Source organism: Bos javanicus, chromosome 5 (genome assembly GCF_032452875.1).
Source record: "Bos javanicus breed banteng chromosome 5, ARS-OSU_banteng_1.0, whole genome shotgun sequence".
NCBI classification, from domain to species: domain Eukaryota; kingdom Metazoa; phylum Chordata; class Mammalia; order Artiodactyla; family Bovidae; genus Bos; species Bos javanicus.
Genome location: NC_083872.1, coordinates 101,493,979 through 101,512,499, shown reverse-complemented (window position 1 = coordinate 101,512,499; position 18,521 = coordinate 101,493,979). Strand labels below are relative to the sequence as shown.

The 18,521-nt window shown below is 41.6% G+C and overlaps 1 protein-coding gene across 4 annotated transcripts in view; it reads left to right on the top strand.

The window, feature by feature from the left end:
- Positions 1–16,228, top strand: part of A2ML1 (alpha-2-macroglobulin like 1) — a 50,263-nt gene extending 34,035 nt beyond the window's left edge. For all 4 annotated transcript variants that reach the window (XM_061417971.1, XM_061417972.1, XM_061417974.1 and 1 more), the window contains exons 27-36: positions 1,979–2,053; positions 4,838–5,000; positions 6,882–7,096; positions 8,295–8,510; positions 8,893–9,020; positions 9,168–9,258; positions 9,782–9,850; positions 14,359–14,461; positions 15,237–15,278; positions 16,094–16,228. In XM_061417971.1, coding sequence (XP_061273955.1) covers positions 1,979–2,053; positions 4,838–5,000; positions 6,882–7,096; positions 8,295–8,510; positions 8,893–9,020; positions 9,168–9,258; positions 9,782–9,850; positions 14,359–14,461; positions 15,237–15,277 — 1,101 coding nt within the window. In that variant the 3' untranslated portion in view covers position 15,278; positions 16,094–16,228. The remainder of the gene's footprint in view (positions 1–1,978; positions 2,054–4,837; positions 5,001–6,881; positions 7,097–8,294; positions 8,511–8,892; positions 9,021–9,167; positions 9,259–9,781; positions 9,851–14,358; positions 14,462–15,236; positions 15,279–16,093) is intronic.
- Positions 16,229–18,521: the final 2,293 nt, after the last annotated feature.

Sequence of the window (18,521 nt, the reverse complement as noted above, 5' to 3'; positions counted from 1 at the left end):
CAGGGATCGAACCCGTGTCTCTTGCATCTCCTGTTTTGGCAGGCAGATTCTTTACCACTGAGCCACCTGGAAAGCCCATTTAATGTTTACAACAAATCAATATGCTAAGTCCTAGCATGGGGCTTCCCAGGTGGCTCAGTGGGTGAAGAATCCACCTGTGATGCAGGAGATGTGAGTTTGATTCCTGGGTCGGGAAGATTCCCCTGGAGAGCATGGCAATCTACTCTAGTATTCGTGTCTAGAGAATCTCATGGACAGAGGAACCTGGCGGGGCATAGTCCATAAAGTCACAAAGTGTTGGACACGACTGAAGCAACTGAGCATGCACACACAAGTCCTGGCATACCATTTTTAATTCCATTTTACAGATGAAGAAACTAGGTGCAGGGGTTAAGTAAAGTGCCCGAGGTGATTGTTTGTGGGCGCAGGACTGTCATTTGAACCCCAGCAGTTGGACCCCAGGGGCATTGCTCGCCTCCATTCACTGCAATGCCTGACCCCTCCCAACACAGGGTGAGGTGCTGGGGTGTGAGTAGCTCTTGTTCGATTCAGAACAGATCCAGTGAAAGAAAGACCGAACCAACTTTCCTGGAGGGATCATTATTGCTATTCCAGGCCCTGGATTAAAAATCTTGAGTGTTGAAAACAAAATCTTTGTATGATTCATTAGTATTCCTTATGCAAGGTCCTTGCAGTGTCCCCCATATGTATAGTACAAGCCTGGATGTGACTAGAACAAGATTCTAGAGGTTTTTCCTCCTCCTATCTTACCAGAGCTGGGCAGTCTGTCAAGAAACACATCATTCGTCTTGTCAAGTTTGGTGGTTTGGTCCTTAGCGGGAGCTCTGGACTTCAACTCCTTGGGCTCAAATCCCAGCCCTTCAGCTTATTAGTTGTGTATTCTTGAACAAACTATTTCACCTTTTTAAGTGTTTGTTCTTTTATCTATTGAGCAAAGATCATAATTTAGATTATATATTTTTTTAAAGAAAAGACTAATATTCTTCTGTGAACGTCATTAATCAAGGACAGGTGTCACCGAATGTCTCCTGGAAAAGAGGCTGGGCTTTGTGCCACTTGAGGAGAACATTCATCTGGGGAGGCTCAGATTCAGTAAAAACCTGAGAATAAGAAATTCTCAGATTCTTCGTATCCCCTGCTTCCTTCTTAAAAAAAAAAAAATCTGTTATGCTTCGTAACCACTTCTCTTGGGTTTCCTAAATACCCACTCAGAGCTGAAGACCTCATGTTACTTCTTGAAGGTTACTTGAAGGTCACTGTTGGAGGCTGTGCGTCACTGAAGTCCCTCCAGTCCTCCTCCCCGCGCCCACCCACTGTCTGTCCTGGAGTCTTGAGGTCGAGTCAGCCTGTGGAAAGGAGCACTTTTTATTTTAATTCAAAAATTGAGGAGTGGAATGGGGTGGGAGGTGGGACAGAGGTTCAACAGGGAGGGAACATATGTATACCTATGACTGATTCATGTTGATGTATGGCAGAAACTAACACAATATTGTTAAGCAATTATCCTTCAGGTAAAAAATAATAATAAATAAAAAATTTTGTTTTAATTGGAAGATAATTGCTTTACAGTGTTGTGTTAGCTTTTGCTGTACAACAGTGGGAATTAGGTACATGAGTATGTAAGTCTCCTCCCTCTTGAGCCTTCCTTCTACCTCCCTCCCACCCTCCCACCCCCATCTCACTCCTTTAGGTCATCACAGAGCACTGAGCTGAGCTCCCTGTGCTATACAGCAGCTTCCCACTAGTTATGTATTTTACACAAACTAGTGTATTATATGTCAATGCTACTCTCCCAATTCATCCCACCCTTCCCCTGCCCCTGTGTCCACATGTCCATTCCCTGCATCTGCTAATTCATCTGTTCAGAGGGGACACCTTTTTGTAGTTTGTAGTTTGCACACAGTTTTTGCACGTGCTGGCTGCAGCCTTGACTTCCTGTCTCCCTTTCTCCTTCCAGGGTGGAGTTGATGATGAGGTCTCCTTGACTGCCTACATTACAGCTGCATTGTTGGAAATGGGCAAGACCATAGATGTGAGTTTCTCTAGCGCCTCCCCTTGACACTCTCTGGATCATGCCTATTTCTAGAGAAAGTTAGCTAGTTTTGTCCCTCTCCAGCCAATAAAGGACAGAAATGATAGGGACCTAACAGAAGCAGAAGATATTAAGAAGAGGTGGCAAGAATACACAGAAGAACTATACAAAAAAGATCTTCATGACCCAGATAATCACGATGGTGTGATCACTCACCTAGAACTAGACATCCTGGAATGTGAAGTCAAGTGCGCCTTAGGAAGCATCACTACGAACAAAGCTAGTGGAGGTGATGGAATTCCAGTTGAACTATTCCAAATCCTGAAAGATGATGCTGTGAAAGTGCTGCATTCAATATGCCAGCAAATTTGGAAAATTCAGCAGTGGCCAAGGGACTGGAAAAGCTCAGTTTTCATTCCAATCCCAAAGAAAGGCAATGCCAAAGAATGCTCAAACTACCACACAATTGCACTCATCTCACACACTAGTAAAGTGATGCTAAAATAAAAATATATTACATTTTATACTTGAAAATAACATAAAAGACAAGTTGTAAGGGATTATACAAACAATAATAGCAGGTATCTTGAAGTGATGTGGTATAGTGGGTGTTTCCTCCAGTCTCTACTTTCTAAAATTTCTAAACTATTATTTGGAAATTGTATTACTGTTTTACTTTAACAACTAAATGACAGCCACTCTTTACCAGATACTTATTATGTGCCAGGTACTTCATTGCTTTTTCTCATTAGAACCTCACACTAATCTGTGAGATAAATCCTATTTATTCACAATTTACAGATGAGGAAAGGAGGATTGAAAGAGGTTAAGAAACTTGCCCAAGGGCACAGAGCTCCTAAGCAGAAGAATCAGGATGAGACCCAGACAAGTGATTTAAGACCAGAACAGTTGTGCTATTTGCTACATGACAAATGCTTGGATGCCCCTTGTTTAAATGTCAAAAAGGAGAGACACTTCTAGCTTCCTGGAGAGTCTAGATAAACCTATACATCTGGGGAGACACCGAGGACCCTCAGCTCGCCTACCACACTTCACAGGTCTTGAACTGAGAACAAAACGTCTTTTCTCCAGATCTCTACATTTACATGATGTGAACAAATGAGACAGTTTCGCAAAGCAAACCCCATTTGCCCGTACGGGGTTGAAAGGTCCACTCCTCCACTTTTCCCTGAACTTTCACATCTGAACCGATGTGAAACAAGGGTACTTTTTAAAGAGGAAGCAGGAAACTCAGTGGTTCAACTTTGGCAAGCACAAGAATTTGTCAGCAAAGCTTGGGTTATGCTTAGGGACCTCCAACTTTGGAAACACAGACTTTCCTTTCTGATAGGCCTGTAATGTTCCTATGCATCTTCCTTATTAAATTATGTCTTTTCACTGAAAAATAAAATAAAATAAAATAAAATTCTCCAAGCCAGGCTTCAGCAATACATGAACCGTGAACTTCCAGATGTTCAAGCTGGTTTTAGAAAAAGCAGAGGAACCAGAGATCAAATTGCCAACATCCACTGGACCATTGAAAAAGCAAAAGAGTTCCAGAAAAACATCTATTTCTGCTTTATTGACTATGCCAAAGCCTATGACTGTGTGGATCACAATAAACTGTGGAAAATTCTGCAAGAGATGGGAATACCAGGCCACCTGACCTGCCTCTTGAGAAACCTGTATACAAGTCGGGAAGCAACAGTTAGAACTTTTGCTTGGAACATGCAACAACAGACTGGTTCCAAATTAGGAAAGGAGTAGGTCAAGGCTGTATATTGTCACCCTGTTTATTTAACTTATATGCAGAGTACATCATGAGAAATGCTGGGCTGGAGGAAGCATAAGCTGGAATCAAGATTGCCGGGAGAAATATCAATAACCTCAGATATGCAAATGACACCACCCTTAGGGCAGAAAGTGAAGAAGAACTAAAGAGCCTCTTGATGAAAGTGAAAGAGGAGCATGAAAAAGTTGGCTTAAAGCTCAACATTCAGAAAACGAAGATCATGGCATCCGGTCCCATCACTTCATGGCAAATAGATGGGGAAACAGTGGAAACAGTGGCTAACTTTATTTTTCTGGGCTCCAAAATCACTGCAGATGGTGATTGCAGTCATGAAATTAAAAGACACTTACTCCTTGGAAGGAAAGTTATGACCAACCTAGACAGCATATTAAAAAGCTGTCATGAAAAGAGACATTACTTTGTCAACAAAGGTCAGTCTAGTCAAGGCTATGGTTTTTCCAGTGGTCATGTATGGATGTGAGAGTTGGACTATAAAGAATACTGAGTGCTGAATAATTGATGCTTTTGAACTGTGGTGTTGGAGAAGACTCTTGAGAGTCCCTTTGACTGCAAGGAGATCCAACTAGTCCATCCTAAAGGAGATCAGTCCTGTGTGTTCTTTGGAAGGAATGATGCTAAAGCTGAAACTCCAGTACTTTGGCCACCTGAAGCGAAGAGCTGACTCATTTGAAAAGACCCTGATGCTGGGGAAGATTGAGGGCAGGAGGAGAAGGGGACGACAGAGGATGAGATGGTTGGATGGCATCACTGACTCAATGGACATGGGTTTGGGTGGACTCTGGGGGTTGGTGATGGACAGGGAGGCCTGGCTTGCTGTGGTGTATGGGGTCGCAAAGAGTCAGACACGACTGAGTGACTGAACTCAGAACCGAGAGCCTTTTAAACTGAAAGGAGGGTATGGTGACTTCCTTATCACCTCCACTTTTTAAAGGAATGCCTTCTAAATTCAGTTCTTTATCTTTACCTTCCAGGACCCAATGGTGAGTCAGGGGCTGCAGTGTGTCAAGAGTTCTGTTTCCTCTACCACCAACCTGTACACACAGGCCCTCCTTGCTTATACGTTCTCTCTGGCTGGAAACATGAACATCAGAAACATTCTTCTTGAAAAGCTAGATCAACAGGCTATTGTCTCAGGTATGTTGGCCATGTTAGCTTTTGCTTTGTTTTTTGCCACACTGCATAGTATGCAGAACTTCCCAGACCAGGGATCAAACCCACTTGGATGCCAGGGAAGTCCTTTTTATTTTTTGTCATGATGTGTGGCTTGCAGGATCTTAGTTCCCTGACCAGGGATCGAACCCAGGTCTAAAACAGTGAACCCAGGTCTAAAAAGCTCTGAGTCCCAACCACTGGACTCCCACGGAAGTTCCAGTTTTTTTGAAATTGTGAAAAGATGTGAAAAATTTCCCTAGTCTCTGTAGTCGCGCACATGTTCAGTTCTAGGATTCATTTTAGTAAACGTTAAGTCATAAAATCACTACTAAGAGGTTTGTGGGAAAACCCCTGAAAGTCCTCAAAGAGCATGTTATATTTTTAACATGAAGAGAAAATAGATGGTAGAAGCAGGTCAGAAAATGTACTGGCATTGGAGAATCCCTAGTTTAACAGTTCTTTGGTGTAAAGCTACTGAGGCTGATGGGGTAAGATGAACTTAGAGATTTCTCGAGGTCCTTCTCAAACTTTGGATGTATTTAAGAATAATTTGCAATATTCTGGGAATTTGCTATTGGTCCAGTGGCTAAGACTCAGCACTTTTACTACTCTAAGATCCCTAAGATCCTGCAAGCCCTGTGGCATGGCCAAAAAAAAATTAGATATTCTAACAGATCTTGTAAATAAAATATTAATGCTCTTTATTTAAAATTATACTTCCAGGCATAAAGTTAATCTCAGCTTTCATTTATACAAGTGTCATTGCTGAATTGTCCTCTCATCAGGGCTCTGGGTAGATATTTGGCCTGTGTATAAGCAACTCCAGTCCTGGAACGGGGGTCTCAGACAGTGGGTGGAGTTATACCTGCTCAGGTATATATCAACTTAATGTAATCATATTTTGCTCATTATCTTGCATTGTAGGCTCACATGTTTTCTTTTGTTCTTCCACTTAGATTACCTCCTTTGGGCTATGTATTTATTATCTCTGAACTTATATATTTATATTAAAATTTTATTTTTTGGCTGTGTCAGGTCTTAGTTGCAGTATGCAGGATTTTTCGTTGAGGCTCACGGACTCTCTAGTTGCAATGTGGGCTTAGTTGCTCTGTGGCATGTAGGACCTTAGTTCCCTGACCAGGAATCGAACATTTGTCCCCAGTGTTGCAAGGCATATTCATAACAACTGGACCACCAGCGAAGTCCCTAAACTTATATTTAATAAGACTTCTAGCTTCCACTCCTCATTTCCACTTGTTGTTCTTTATCTTCAAGTTACCGTTGTGGCTGTCACAGAAATGGGATTTGACCTCATCATCTACTTGCTTGCTCTCATTAGCATTTCTTCTGTGGTTTCTCAGCATTTTTATGCATATTCTCCCATATGTTATCATTTCTGGAGGCATTTATTGATGCTCCCAGCTTCACCCAAGGGAATTCTGTGTGGGTGTACACACATGCACACACAGACACAAATTCTTGCATATACATTATGGCCAATAAGTCAGAAGATTTGAGAAATATTTTTTTCTGACTGATGATTACTTTTTGGTTGTTACTTTCTCTGATTTGGGGCTTCCCAGGTGGCTCAGCAGTGAAGAATCCACCTGCCAGTGAAGGAGATGTGGGTTCGATCCCTGGGTGGGGAAGAGCCCCTCAAAAAGGAAATGGCAACCCATTACAGTATTCTTGCCTGGAGAATTCCATGGACAGAGGAGCCTGGTGGGCTACAGTCCACAGGGTCACACAGAGTCAGACATGACTGAAGCAACTTGGCACACTTGGTGCACACACATTTACAAAGTGAAAATAGGAAAGTCATTTCCTTCCAAGACTTTCCTAATCATGCGTTTTTCTCCATAGGAGAGTCCACTCACTGGAGCCAGAAACCTGCTCCGACTTCAGATACCAGCCCTTGGTCTCAGCCTGAGGCTGTGGATGTGGAACTCACGGCCTATGTATTACTGACCTTGCTTAGCAAAGACGACCTGACTCAAAAGGAGCTAGTAAAGGCCACCAGCATAGTGGCTTGGTTGACCAAGCAGCAAAATGCATATGGGGGCTTCTCTTCCACTCAGGTAAATAGCTTGTTCTTATGCCATTTATCAGGTAGGATTGGATCCCACATGGAGAGAGAGGAAAAACGATCACCCTTGCCCTCTAGGTCTGGGGACTAATCATTCTACAGCAAGGGAGAAAATCATGTTTGAAAAAGACATAGAAGGATTCATAAAATTAGGTCATATGAGCACATAAATAGTACTATACGTATTTAAGTCTTACTTTGTAGAGTATGAAACATCACAAGATCCATGTTTTACATGTAAAGAGGACATGTATAATTATGGCTAAATTTACATAGTCACAAATTGGAAAGCCAGTTATGGGGTCTGTAAGCATAAAGGCATGACTTTATGGGCATACCTCCTTCTATTTCAAGTATTGGAAATCTGGTAAGACATAGTCTTTAAAAAGTTTACAATCTAGAAGGAAAGCTAGGAAAAGTTGTATATACTACAAAGTAGGATCTGTCTTATTCCCAGATGATGAAAAGATTGTCACATGGCATAATGGTTAAGGGGCTTCCCAGGTGGCTCAGATGGTAAAGAATTCGCCTGCAGTGCAGGAGACCTGGGCTCAATCTCTGGGTTGTGAAGATCCCCTGAAGAAGGGAATGGCAACCCACTCCAGTATTCTTGCCTGGAGAATCTCATGGACAGAGGAGCCTAGCGGGCTTGAGTCCATGGGGTGGCAAAGAGTCAGACATGATTGAATTACTAACACATACACACACAGACACACAATGGCTAAGAAGGCTTGTCCTTCAAGGATGGATTTTCCAAGGATCCCCTGATACCCTGTGTCACAGAAGATCTTTATGCAATTAAATAACTTGGAAGAACATGCAGTTTTTAGGGCTATCAAGCTACTGCTGTTTCCTCCCCAAATAAGGAGACTGCAAAACAGATATTAAACAATGATCCACTCACTCCTAATAATAACCTGTTCGGAAGCTAGGCTTCATTGCTGAGTATAAATACATGAAATTAAACCTGACAACCTATGATGTCTGATAATAACTTGATGGTGATTTTCTATGCAGGTAAGATGTGATTTCTATGTGAGCTTTCCCAGCATGGCTAAATGTGGATCTTAGAGTCTTAGAGGAGGTATCATTCAAACTAGCAAACACTAATCAGGTGTCTAGGCTTGAGGGTTGTTGAAAGTTACTTCCAGTGGCTCACAAAACAGTAAGTACATGCCTATTGTTGTCAGGACACCGTGGTGGCTCTCCAAGCTCTCGCCAAGTATGCCACCACTGCCTACGTGCCGTCGGAGCAAGTCAACCTGGCAGTGAAATCCGCTCAGAATTTCCAGCACACCTTCAATGTTCAAGCTGCCAACCGTCTGGTGTTCCAGCAGGAGATGTTGCCCCATATCCCTGGGGTGTACACCTTGGAGGCCTCAGGCAAGGGCTGTATTTATGCGCAGGTAAGCAGAGCTCTGGGCTTCCCAGGTGGCTCAGTGGTAAACTATCCACCTGAAATGCAAGAGACACGGGTTCAATCCCTGGGTTGGGAAAATCCCTAGAAGAAGGGAATGGCAACCAACTTCAGTATTCTTGCCTGGAAAATCCCATGGACAGGGAAGCTTGGTGGGTGACAGTCCCTGGGGCCGCAGATCAGGCACAACTGAGAGACAAAGCTGAGCTCCAGCAGGATTAGTGTGAGTTGGGGAGGAGAGTCTGAGAGTATCTCAACCTCCAGCAGAATCTTCTCTATCTTATTTGCAAGGAAAGTCATTCAAACCATACAATCTTTAAAATTCTCCCCAACTCTGATTTCTCCAACTGTTTTTTGTTTCCTCCAACTAGACGGTGCTGAGATATAATATCCTCCCTCCGAAAAGTCTGGAGGCCTTTAGTCTTAGTGTGAAAACAACGGGATCTCAGTGTAAGCAACATACTTCACTTGGATCCTTGGTGCTGACGATCCAAACCAGGTGAGGAGAGCAGAGAGGGGTTGGGGGACATCTAGAATAGGGTGGCTGAGCTGGAGTGTGTGTGTGTGTGTGTGTGTATTGTGAACACACAGGGTGCTGAGAGGGAAGACAATGGGCTGACACAGGTTTGCTTCTTTCTGCCCTCAGTTATGTGGGGAGTCGCAGCTCTTCCAATATGGCTATTGTGGAGGTCAAGATGCTTTCTGGATTCAGTCCTGTGGAGGGCACCAATCAGTTAGTAAGTTGCTTCTGTTTTCTAGTTTTGAAGGGAGACTAATGGTCATAGCTTTTAATTATCATTAAAAACTGGTGAGTTGGGCATGATGGTTTATACACGCAACTAACTCATGATTATAGTTTCTAAATGGGCTACAAAGATACATTGAGTATATGAGATTGAGGGCAGGTGGAGAAGATGGCAACAGAGGATGAGATGGTTGGATGGCATTGTCAACTCGATGGACATGAGTTTGAGAAAGCTCTTGGAGATGGTGAAGGAGAGGGAAGCCTGGTGTGCTGCAGTCCATGGGATTGCAAAGAGTCATACATGACTGAGTGACTGAACATAAATAGTCTGATATGTTTAGTTATATCAAACTGATATGCCAGTTACTGTCTTGGTTCCTTTTTCTTATGTTTTTCCACATTAAGAAAACATGTATTGCTTTTGTAACCATGGCAGAGCTTTGCAAGATGACCTTAGAGATAAGAAAGGCTCTGGCTCTCAGTCTCTCTCTTTTTTTCCATCCTTTCTTATTCAGCTTCTCCAGCAACCACTGGTGAAGAAGGTTGAATCTGAAATTGACACACTCAACATCTACTTGGAAGAGGTATGGGGTCAGGAACTGATTGCTGTGTGTCTTTTCACTCCCCTTCTAATGTACATGTACTAGTGTCACACACATGAGTTTGAGCAACCTGAGAGGGTAAGTGTTCACAACCACTTTGGAGTAAGCCTTGTGTAGTTTCTTTTGGAACAACTCTGGTGAGTGAACAACTTTGGGGCTTCCCTTGTGGCTCAGATGGTAAAGAGTCTGCCTGCAATGCAGGAGAACTGAGTTTGATCCCTGGATTGGGAAGATCCCTTGAAGAAGGGAATGGCAACCTACTCCAGTATTCCCGCCTGAAGAATTCCATGGACAGAGGAGCCTGGGATCACAAAGAGTTGGACATGATTGAGAAACTAACATACACACACACTGGTTAGTGTATCAGGAACAACCCTGAAATCATGATGCTGTAGTTTAAATGATGTTTTCATACACACCTTCCCCGAGTCTCACATACCACCCCTCCTTCTATGTAAGGAGACTGAGGCTGAAGTGATCGAGTAGGTGTGCTTCTCAACTCAACCTTTTTGTCAGGAGTCAAGGTGGGAGTTGAACCTGGGGATACTAATTTCCACAACACCATTCCTAAGACTGCAGTGGCCAGATGGTCTGTGTACCAAGCCAGATTTGTCAGTCAGCTTCTAACTCGAGACATCAAGTCTAATGGTCTAAAAGCCAATCATGATTATATCTGTGACTATTTCCTTTTTTCTGTGTATCTTTTCCCCTTTTCTCTTTACCAATATCATCAGAGGGCAATCTTATTCACGTTTAACAAAAGTTACTTTTGGCTTTCTTTCTCTTCTCTGTTGTTCTTTGTTATTTGATTATTTGCTTTTGGTGCTCTGTTTAATTAATTTCTTCCTTTTTAAAAATTATTATTATTTTTGGGCCCAAGACTTGAGGGATTTTAGTTCCTGGACCAGGGATTGAACCTGGGTCCATGTAGTGAAAGCACTGTGTTGTAATCACCAGACCACCAGGGAACTCCTTCTTTGTTTTGGGCTGAAGACAGGAGAAAAGGATATTTTCTGTCATTCCTTTTCTAACTTCTTAAGTTGAATGCTAAACTTGTTTATTTTTAATCTCTCATTTTCTGATTAATTTAAACTATAAATTTCCCTCTAAGTATATTCTTTATCCAACAATTTTTGACATGTATTGTTTTCTTTAATGACTTACTTTATATTTTAATTTTTTGAAAATTCATGGGATATTTAAAGCCACTTTTTTGTTACTAATTTCTAAGTTGCACTATGGTCTGAGATCATGATAGTGAGCTTCTAAAATGCATTGGGTTGTTTTTTTTTTGTTATCTAATATGTGGTCTGTTTTTGGAAATGTTCATTGTGTGCTACAAAAGAATATCCAGGTCCTTTCTCTTGGGTCGGGAAGACCCTCTGGAGAAGGAAATGGCAACCCACTCCAGTACTCTTGCTTGGAAAATTCCATGGGTGGAGGAGCCTGGTAGGCTGCGGTCCTTGGGGTCACAAAGAGTCGGACATGACTGAGTGACATCACTTTCTCTTTTTCTTTCTCTTCTCTTGGGCATGGATTTATCTAGATCTAAAAGTCCAAAATGATTATTTCTGTTGTTCATGCCTTTGTTATCCCTGCTTATTTTTTCTGCTCCATCTATCAGTTTTTGGAAATTTGTCAAAATTTGTAATTACAGTGGTTGATTGGTCCTTTATCCATTTAGCTATGCTATTCTGTCAGTCATTTCTTGATATATTTTTTGATTATATAATTAAGGTTGTATGTTTTATGAACATATCTTTTTAAATTTCCTTTTTATTAGTATATACTGTCCTTCATTTACATTATATATATCTATATATATTTCTTTGCCTTAGATTTCTACACACATGTGCACTTTTTTTCCTTTGCCTTAGATTCTGTCTGATCAGATATTAAGTCTGCTATCCCAGCTTTCTTTTGGTGTATATTAGTCATTTGCTTTAAATCTTTATGATAACTAAATGATTGATGAGAGCAGTGGTTCCAAAGATGTTTTTTCAGGACCCCTCTATACTCTTAAATGATCTCAAAGAGCTGATGATAGTGTGGGTTACATCTGTTTATCTTATTAGAAAAGATAATGTCTTATCTTATTAGAAACTAAAAATGATAAAAACATTAAAATATTTATTAGGCTATTTAAAAACAATAGTAATAAGCTCACAACATTTTAATATAACATTTCATGAAAAATGTATTTCCCAAAACAACAAAAAAATTAGTGAGACTAGCAGATTGTTTTACATTTTTGCTTTAATATCTAGCTTAATCAGAGAGAGTGAAATTCTCCGGTCTGCTTTGGCATTCAATCTGTCGAAATATCACACATCAAGTAGTCCCCTTCCACTAGTACAGTGAAAGAGAATGAGAATGGAAAAAAGTGAATACTGTCTTAGTATTAGCCCTGGGATTTCTTTGGAAGGAATGATGCTAAAGCTGAAACTCCAGTACTTTGGCCACCTGATGTGAAGAGTTGACTCATTGGAAAAGACTCTGATGCTGGGAGGGATTGGGGGCAGGAGGAGAAGGGGACAACAGAGGATGAGATGGCTGGATGAGAGAGTGACTCGATGGACGTGAGTCTCAGTGAACTCCGGAAGTTGGTGATGGACAGGGAGGCCTGGCGTGCTGCAATTCATGGGATCGAAAAGAGTCGGACACGACTGAGTGACTGAACTGAACTGATTATTCCCAAAATAATTCTGCTTTCACAAATTGCCAGATAGTCTTGGGCATTCCTGAGAATTCCCAGACCATGTTTTTAGAAGCCCTGTACCCACTCCAAGAGAAGGCAATGGCAACCCACTCCAATAGTCTTGCCTGGAAGATCCCATGGATGGAGGAGACCGTTAGGTTACAGTCCATGGGGTCGCGCAGAGTCAGACACAACTGAGTGACTTCACTTTCACTTTTCACTTTCATGCATTGGAGGAGGAAATGGCAACCCACTCCAGTATTCTTGCTTGGAGAATCCCAGGGACAGAGGAGCCTGGTGGGCTGCCGTCTATGGAGTTGCACAGAGTCGGACACAACTGAAGCGACTTAGCAGCAGCAGCAGTACCCACTCCAGTATTCTTGCCTGGAGAATCCCATGGACAGAGGAGCCTGGCAGTCTACAGTCCATGAGGTCTTGAAGAGTCAGACAGAACTGAATGAATAAGGACACAGAACATACCTAAAAAAATCTCTTTCAAAATTTCTTCCACTTCAGCATTTATAACTTCACGTCTAAATTTATAACATAAATCTTATTTTTTCTATTAGAGTAATTTATGCAATTGTCTTGAACTCTCCATTCATTTATTTAACAAACAGTTTTTGAGTGATCAACATATACCAGATACTCTTCAACATGATAGAGATGTGGCAATAAAAGTCATAGACATGACTCCTGTCCTCATGGAGCTGATATTCTAATGGAGAGACAAATAATATGCAAATTAAAAAATACATATATATGCACAAACATACATATTTAGGAATAGTTTTAATAGTCATTAGTGCTATGTAGGAGTGTGGTGGGGCTAAGCCAGGATATGACTTTTATTTTATTTTATATATTTGCCTGCACTGGGTCTTAGTTGTGGCACTCAGGATCTTTGAACTTCATTGTGGCATGCAGGATCTTTAGTTTCGGCATGTGAGCTCTTAGTTGCGGCATGTGGGATCTACTTCCCTGACCAGGGATCGAACCCAGGCCCCATGCATTGGGAGCTCAGAGTCTTAGCCACTGGACCACCAGAGAAGTCCAGTGTGACTGTTTTAAAGTCAGGTGGCCAAGAAAGGCCTCTGTGAGGAGATGTCATTGGATCAGAGAGCTGAATGAAGAGAGAAAACCAATCGTGTATATAAAGCTGTTTAAGGATAATGGAAGCTTCTGTTCCTTTGGCCACTGCACTTAATTTAGTAGAGGAGCTGTAGCTTAGACCAGACCAAGAGTGGACCCATTTTACAGAAGGACCAGGAAACTGTAAGATGCTGAGAAGAAAGCCAGAAAGACAGCAGGAGGCAGTTTTGGGAGTGGCAAGAAGCAGAGGTAGAAGGGTTTCAGGAAATCTGTGTGAAGACAGCAAGAGTCTTTCTTTTTTTTTTTTCATTTTTAAATTTATTTTAATTGGAGGCTAATTACAATATTGTGGTGGTTTTTGCCATACATTCACATGAATCAGCCATGGGTGTACATGTGTTCCCCATCCTGAACCCCCCTCCCACCTCCCTCCCCATCCCATCTCTCAGCGTCATCCCAGTGCACCAGCCGTGAGCACCCTGTCTCATGCATTGAACCTGGACTGGGGATCTATTTCACATATGATAATATACATGTTTCAATGCTATTCTCTGAAATCATCCCACCCTCGCCTTCTCCCACAGAGTCTAAAAGTCTGTTCTTTACATCTGTGCCTTTTTCAGCAAGAGTTTTTCAATCTCCACATTGCAGAGATGTTATTTTCACTTTTGTTTTAATGGGATGTTTGTCTGTCTTATAGCTCGGGAAGGAAACTCAGACCTATACCTTCACCATCAGCCAAAGTGTGTTGGTCACCAACCTCAAACCAGCAACCATCAAAGTCTATGACTACTACTTGCCGGGTGAGGGCCCAGATTTACCTGCATCTCCTGACATATTTCTGCCTCCTTTTTCATGATCTCTCTCTTAATTTTCCAAATACTCTTTTCCAAGCCAAGTGCACATCATTATCTGATCTCCTAACACACTTTGATTCAGTTATATGCCACTTTTAAAAAGTCTTCTGAACTAGACATATTTTATACAATGTGGTCCATAGACCAAAAGAACAGTATTCTCTAATGACTAACCATTCTTAATATGTTTGCTTAGATGAATAATTTACTGCAAGCATGCAAATATTAGTCATTGAAAACTTGCTGTATTCTGAATATGCTCATAACCTATAGAAATCTTTTGGAAAGGGTTAAAGCGGTAACTTTTGTTCTAAATGGATTTTTTTTTAACAGTAGCTTTTACAATTTATTTATTTTAATTAACTTATTTTATTTTTGGTTCTACTGGGTCTTCATTACTGTGTGTGGGCTTTTTATAGGTGCAGCGAGCAGGGGCTACTCTTTGTTGTGGTGTGTGGGCTTCGTATTGCGGTGGCTTCTCTTCTTGTGGAGCTTGGGCTGTGGAGCGCCGGCTCAGTGGTTGTGGCCTACCGGCTCAGTTGCTCTTTGGCATGTGGGATCTTCCTGGACCAGGGATTGAACCCGTGTCTCCTGAACTGGCAGGCGGATTCTTCTTATCCACTGTACCACCAAGGGAGTCCTAGACCGATAACTTTTATGTAGTTTCTCTCTGAATGTATGAGGTCTGCAATATAATGATGTATGTTGTTTAATTTTACAGATGAACAGGCAACAATTCAGTATTCTGATTCCTGTGAATGAGGTAAGCCCAAAAGAGAGAAGGGTGGGCTTTGGGGATTGGGTGGTAATATTTAAAATTTCGGAGAAGGCAATGGCACCCCACTCCAGAACTCTTGCCTGGAAAATCCCATGGACGGAAGGAGCCTGTTAGGCTGCAATCCATGGGGTTGCTAAGAGTCGGACACGACTGAGTGACTTCACTTTCACTTTTCACTTTCATGCATTGGAGAAGGAAATGGCAGCCCACTCCAGTGTTCTTGCCTGGAGAATCCCAGGGATGGGGGAGCCTGGTGGGCTGCGGTCTCTGGGGTCGCACAGAGTCGGACACGACTGAAGCGACTTAGCATAGTATAGCATAGCATTTAAAAGTTAAGGAGTACTTCTGAGTTACTAGTATTATCTTTTGGAAGCTTATATTTTATAAAAATAAACTTTCCTTTTTTGTCCTGAATTCTTTTATTTAAAAAAATTGAGGTATAGTTGTACACTATGTCCTGAACTCCTGGAAAAAGAGTAATCATCTCTATCGTTCACACCAGAAAAAGTTAATAGTGGTAGTTGTATGAAGGGGTTCTATGTGATTTTTAAAACCACTGGTTTTTTATTTTTCCTAGCTGAAAAATTTTCTAATTATTAATTATATATCTTTTTATATAAAAATACTAAAGCAAAAGTAAAGATGACTTGATTCTACTTCCCTGAGATAACACTCTTACTAATAATCCCATCCCGTGTTTTGAGAGATTCTTTTTTTTTTCCTAGACAGAAAAAAGCTCCTCTATAACTGTGAAGACTTTCTGAGTATCATGATATCTTCTGTTTTTGTCTTTCCCCCAGGAGAGAAGTTGGAAAGAGACTAAAGAAATCCTCCATGATGTTGTTGAACAGCATTCTTCTGTCTCTGAAAGCAGAACTCATTCAGTCAAACAATTTGATTTCTCTTCTTAAAAAATAAAATGCAACCAAGTTAAACTGAAGATTGAGTTGACTCTGTGGGGTGATTAATGAATTGGGCAGCATTCCATCTAGCAAGCAGAAGGATGCTCCAAGGCATTGTTGTTGTTGTTCAGTCGCTAAGTCCTGTCCGATTCTTTTCGACCCCATGGACTGCAGCACCCCAGGCTCCTCTGTCCTCTGATATCTCCCAGAATTTGCTCAGATTCATGTCCACTGAGTCGGTGATGCTGTCTAATCATCTCATCCTCTGCTTCCCTCTTCTTCTCTTGCCCTCAGTCTTTCCCAGCATCAGGGTTTTTTCCCTGTGAGTCAGCTCTTTGCATCAGGTGGCCAAAGTTATTGGAGCCTCAGCTTCAGCCTCAGCCCTTCCAATGAATATTCAGAGCTGTACAAAAGGAAATTAGCAAAAGAAAAGAAAGGATTATTTTTGGGCCAGGACATCTTCTTTTAGGGAGAGAATGACAAGGGTTTTACCACATAGATGGATGGAGAGGGCCCACGTGGCAGATGATCTCATTGGTGGTGAGCAGAAAACTCTGGAATAGTTGATTAAGATTACATTCTAGGGGAAGGTCAAGACTGCAAGTAGGTCAGGTGTTACATTTAGGGTTGGTATCAGGGGCTTTAGCACAAGTGATACCATTTTGGGCCTGTGGTTATTCTCTTTAACAGTCTGACTAGTGAGTGGGTAATGGATGTGCAGATCTGAACCTCAGCTACTTTCTATGGCTTCACAGGTGCAGAGGTGCCAGAATAAAGTGCTGGGGAAGATGGCCTAGGAATCACCACACGCAGGAGGAATTGTACAGGAAAGCTCCTTGGGGTAGGATCATTGGTTTAACCATAATGTTGAGCCATCTGGGAGTCTCCAGAAAGGAGATGATGGTAGAGGTGTTCCAGGGAACACAAAAATGTCTTCCTGGAGTTCAATCTAAGGGAGGATGTGATTTAGGTATTTGGGAATAGACTAAAAAGATTCTTTTTTCTTCTCTTTGAAAAGAAAATTTGTGCACTTGACTGCATATTTCCATGGATACCAAAGGTTCTGTTTAAATCTGATGATTATTCTTTAACAAAAACTCACATTATAGTTTCTTCTTTAAAACTTTTGACCCAGACTTCACCAAGAATCGAGTTAAGTATTCAGAGAGCAATCCAAAGAGAATCGTAATTAAGGGCTTGCATTCAGCCAGTTGTCACTGCAGGGCAAACAGTGATCAATAACAAGAAAAGTGGCTGCCAGAGTTCCCTTACTTAGTGGCTTTGCTTTTGTTCAGCCTTTTCCCATTTGGGTTACCTGTCACAGGGTAATCTTCCTTGGGGAAATGTTTTTGTTTTGGAAACAAGTTTGGAGGCAATGGGAATAGCAGTGGAAGATAAATGATATTTAAACAGAGAAGATTCTCAAGGTAATTGCACCCTTTTACCCTGGCTCTCCACACTCTGATCTTGCTCCTCTAGGTCAGAAACTCTGACCAAAGAATCAGGGAAAAGTAAGTCCATGATGTAGAGATATTTCCCTAAACCCAAAGGAATAAACTGTTTGTTCCTTATCTCCACCACCCTAGAGGTTGCTCTGCTCCTCCTAGGAGTTCTCAAAGTGAGAGAAGATGGAGAATGTATCCCAGAAGGCCATCTCTAATCCTGCCTTACCCTTTGGTATCGTGGGAAGAGAACAGAGAACCCTAAAGAAGGCAGTCATGGGACTTCCCTGGTGGTCCAGTGGGTAACATTCTGCACTCCCAGTGTAGGAGGCCCAGGTTCAATTGCTGGTCAGGGAACTGGATCCCACATGTAACAACTAAAGATTAAAGATCCTAAGTGCCGCAACAAAGACTTGCACAACCATATAAATATAAATAAATAAATATTAAAAAAAAAAAAAAGGAAATCCTCCTACCCAATGAAAGTTCCAGCCCCCTACTTTTGGGTCTGTAGTTCCTGCCAAAACTTCTCCTTTTTTGCAATGGACAGATGCAGTGGTCTTCAAGATTTAGGAAGTTATGTCTGGGCAAAAAAACCCAAATCAAATGATTATAAGAACAATTCTTGTATCTTTTGGATGGAAAGAATTATCTCATGATTTAGGACCATCAACTATATTGAATGAAGAGAGGTTCATGAGAAAATTCACATCATTCAACTTATTGAAATATAAACATTTGTGCATATTTGAGAAGCAAGGTGATTTTAAGGATTAAATAGCTTTGCCTGGAGAATCCCAGGGACAGAGGAGCCTAGTGGGCTGCCGTCTATGGGATCGCACAGAGTCAGACATGACTGAAGCGACTTAGCAGCAGCAGCAGCA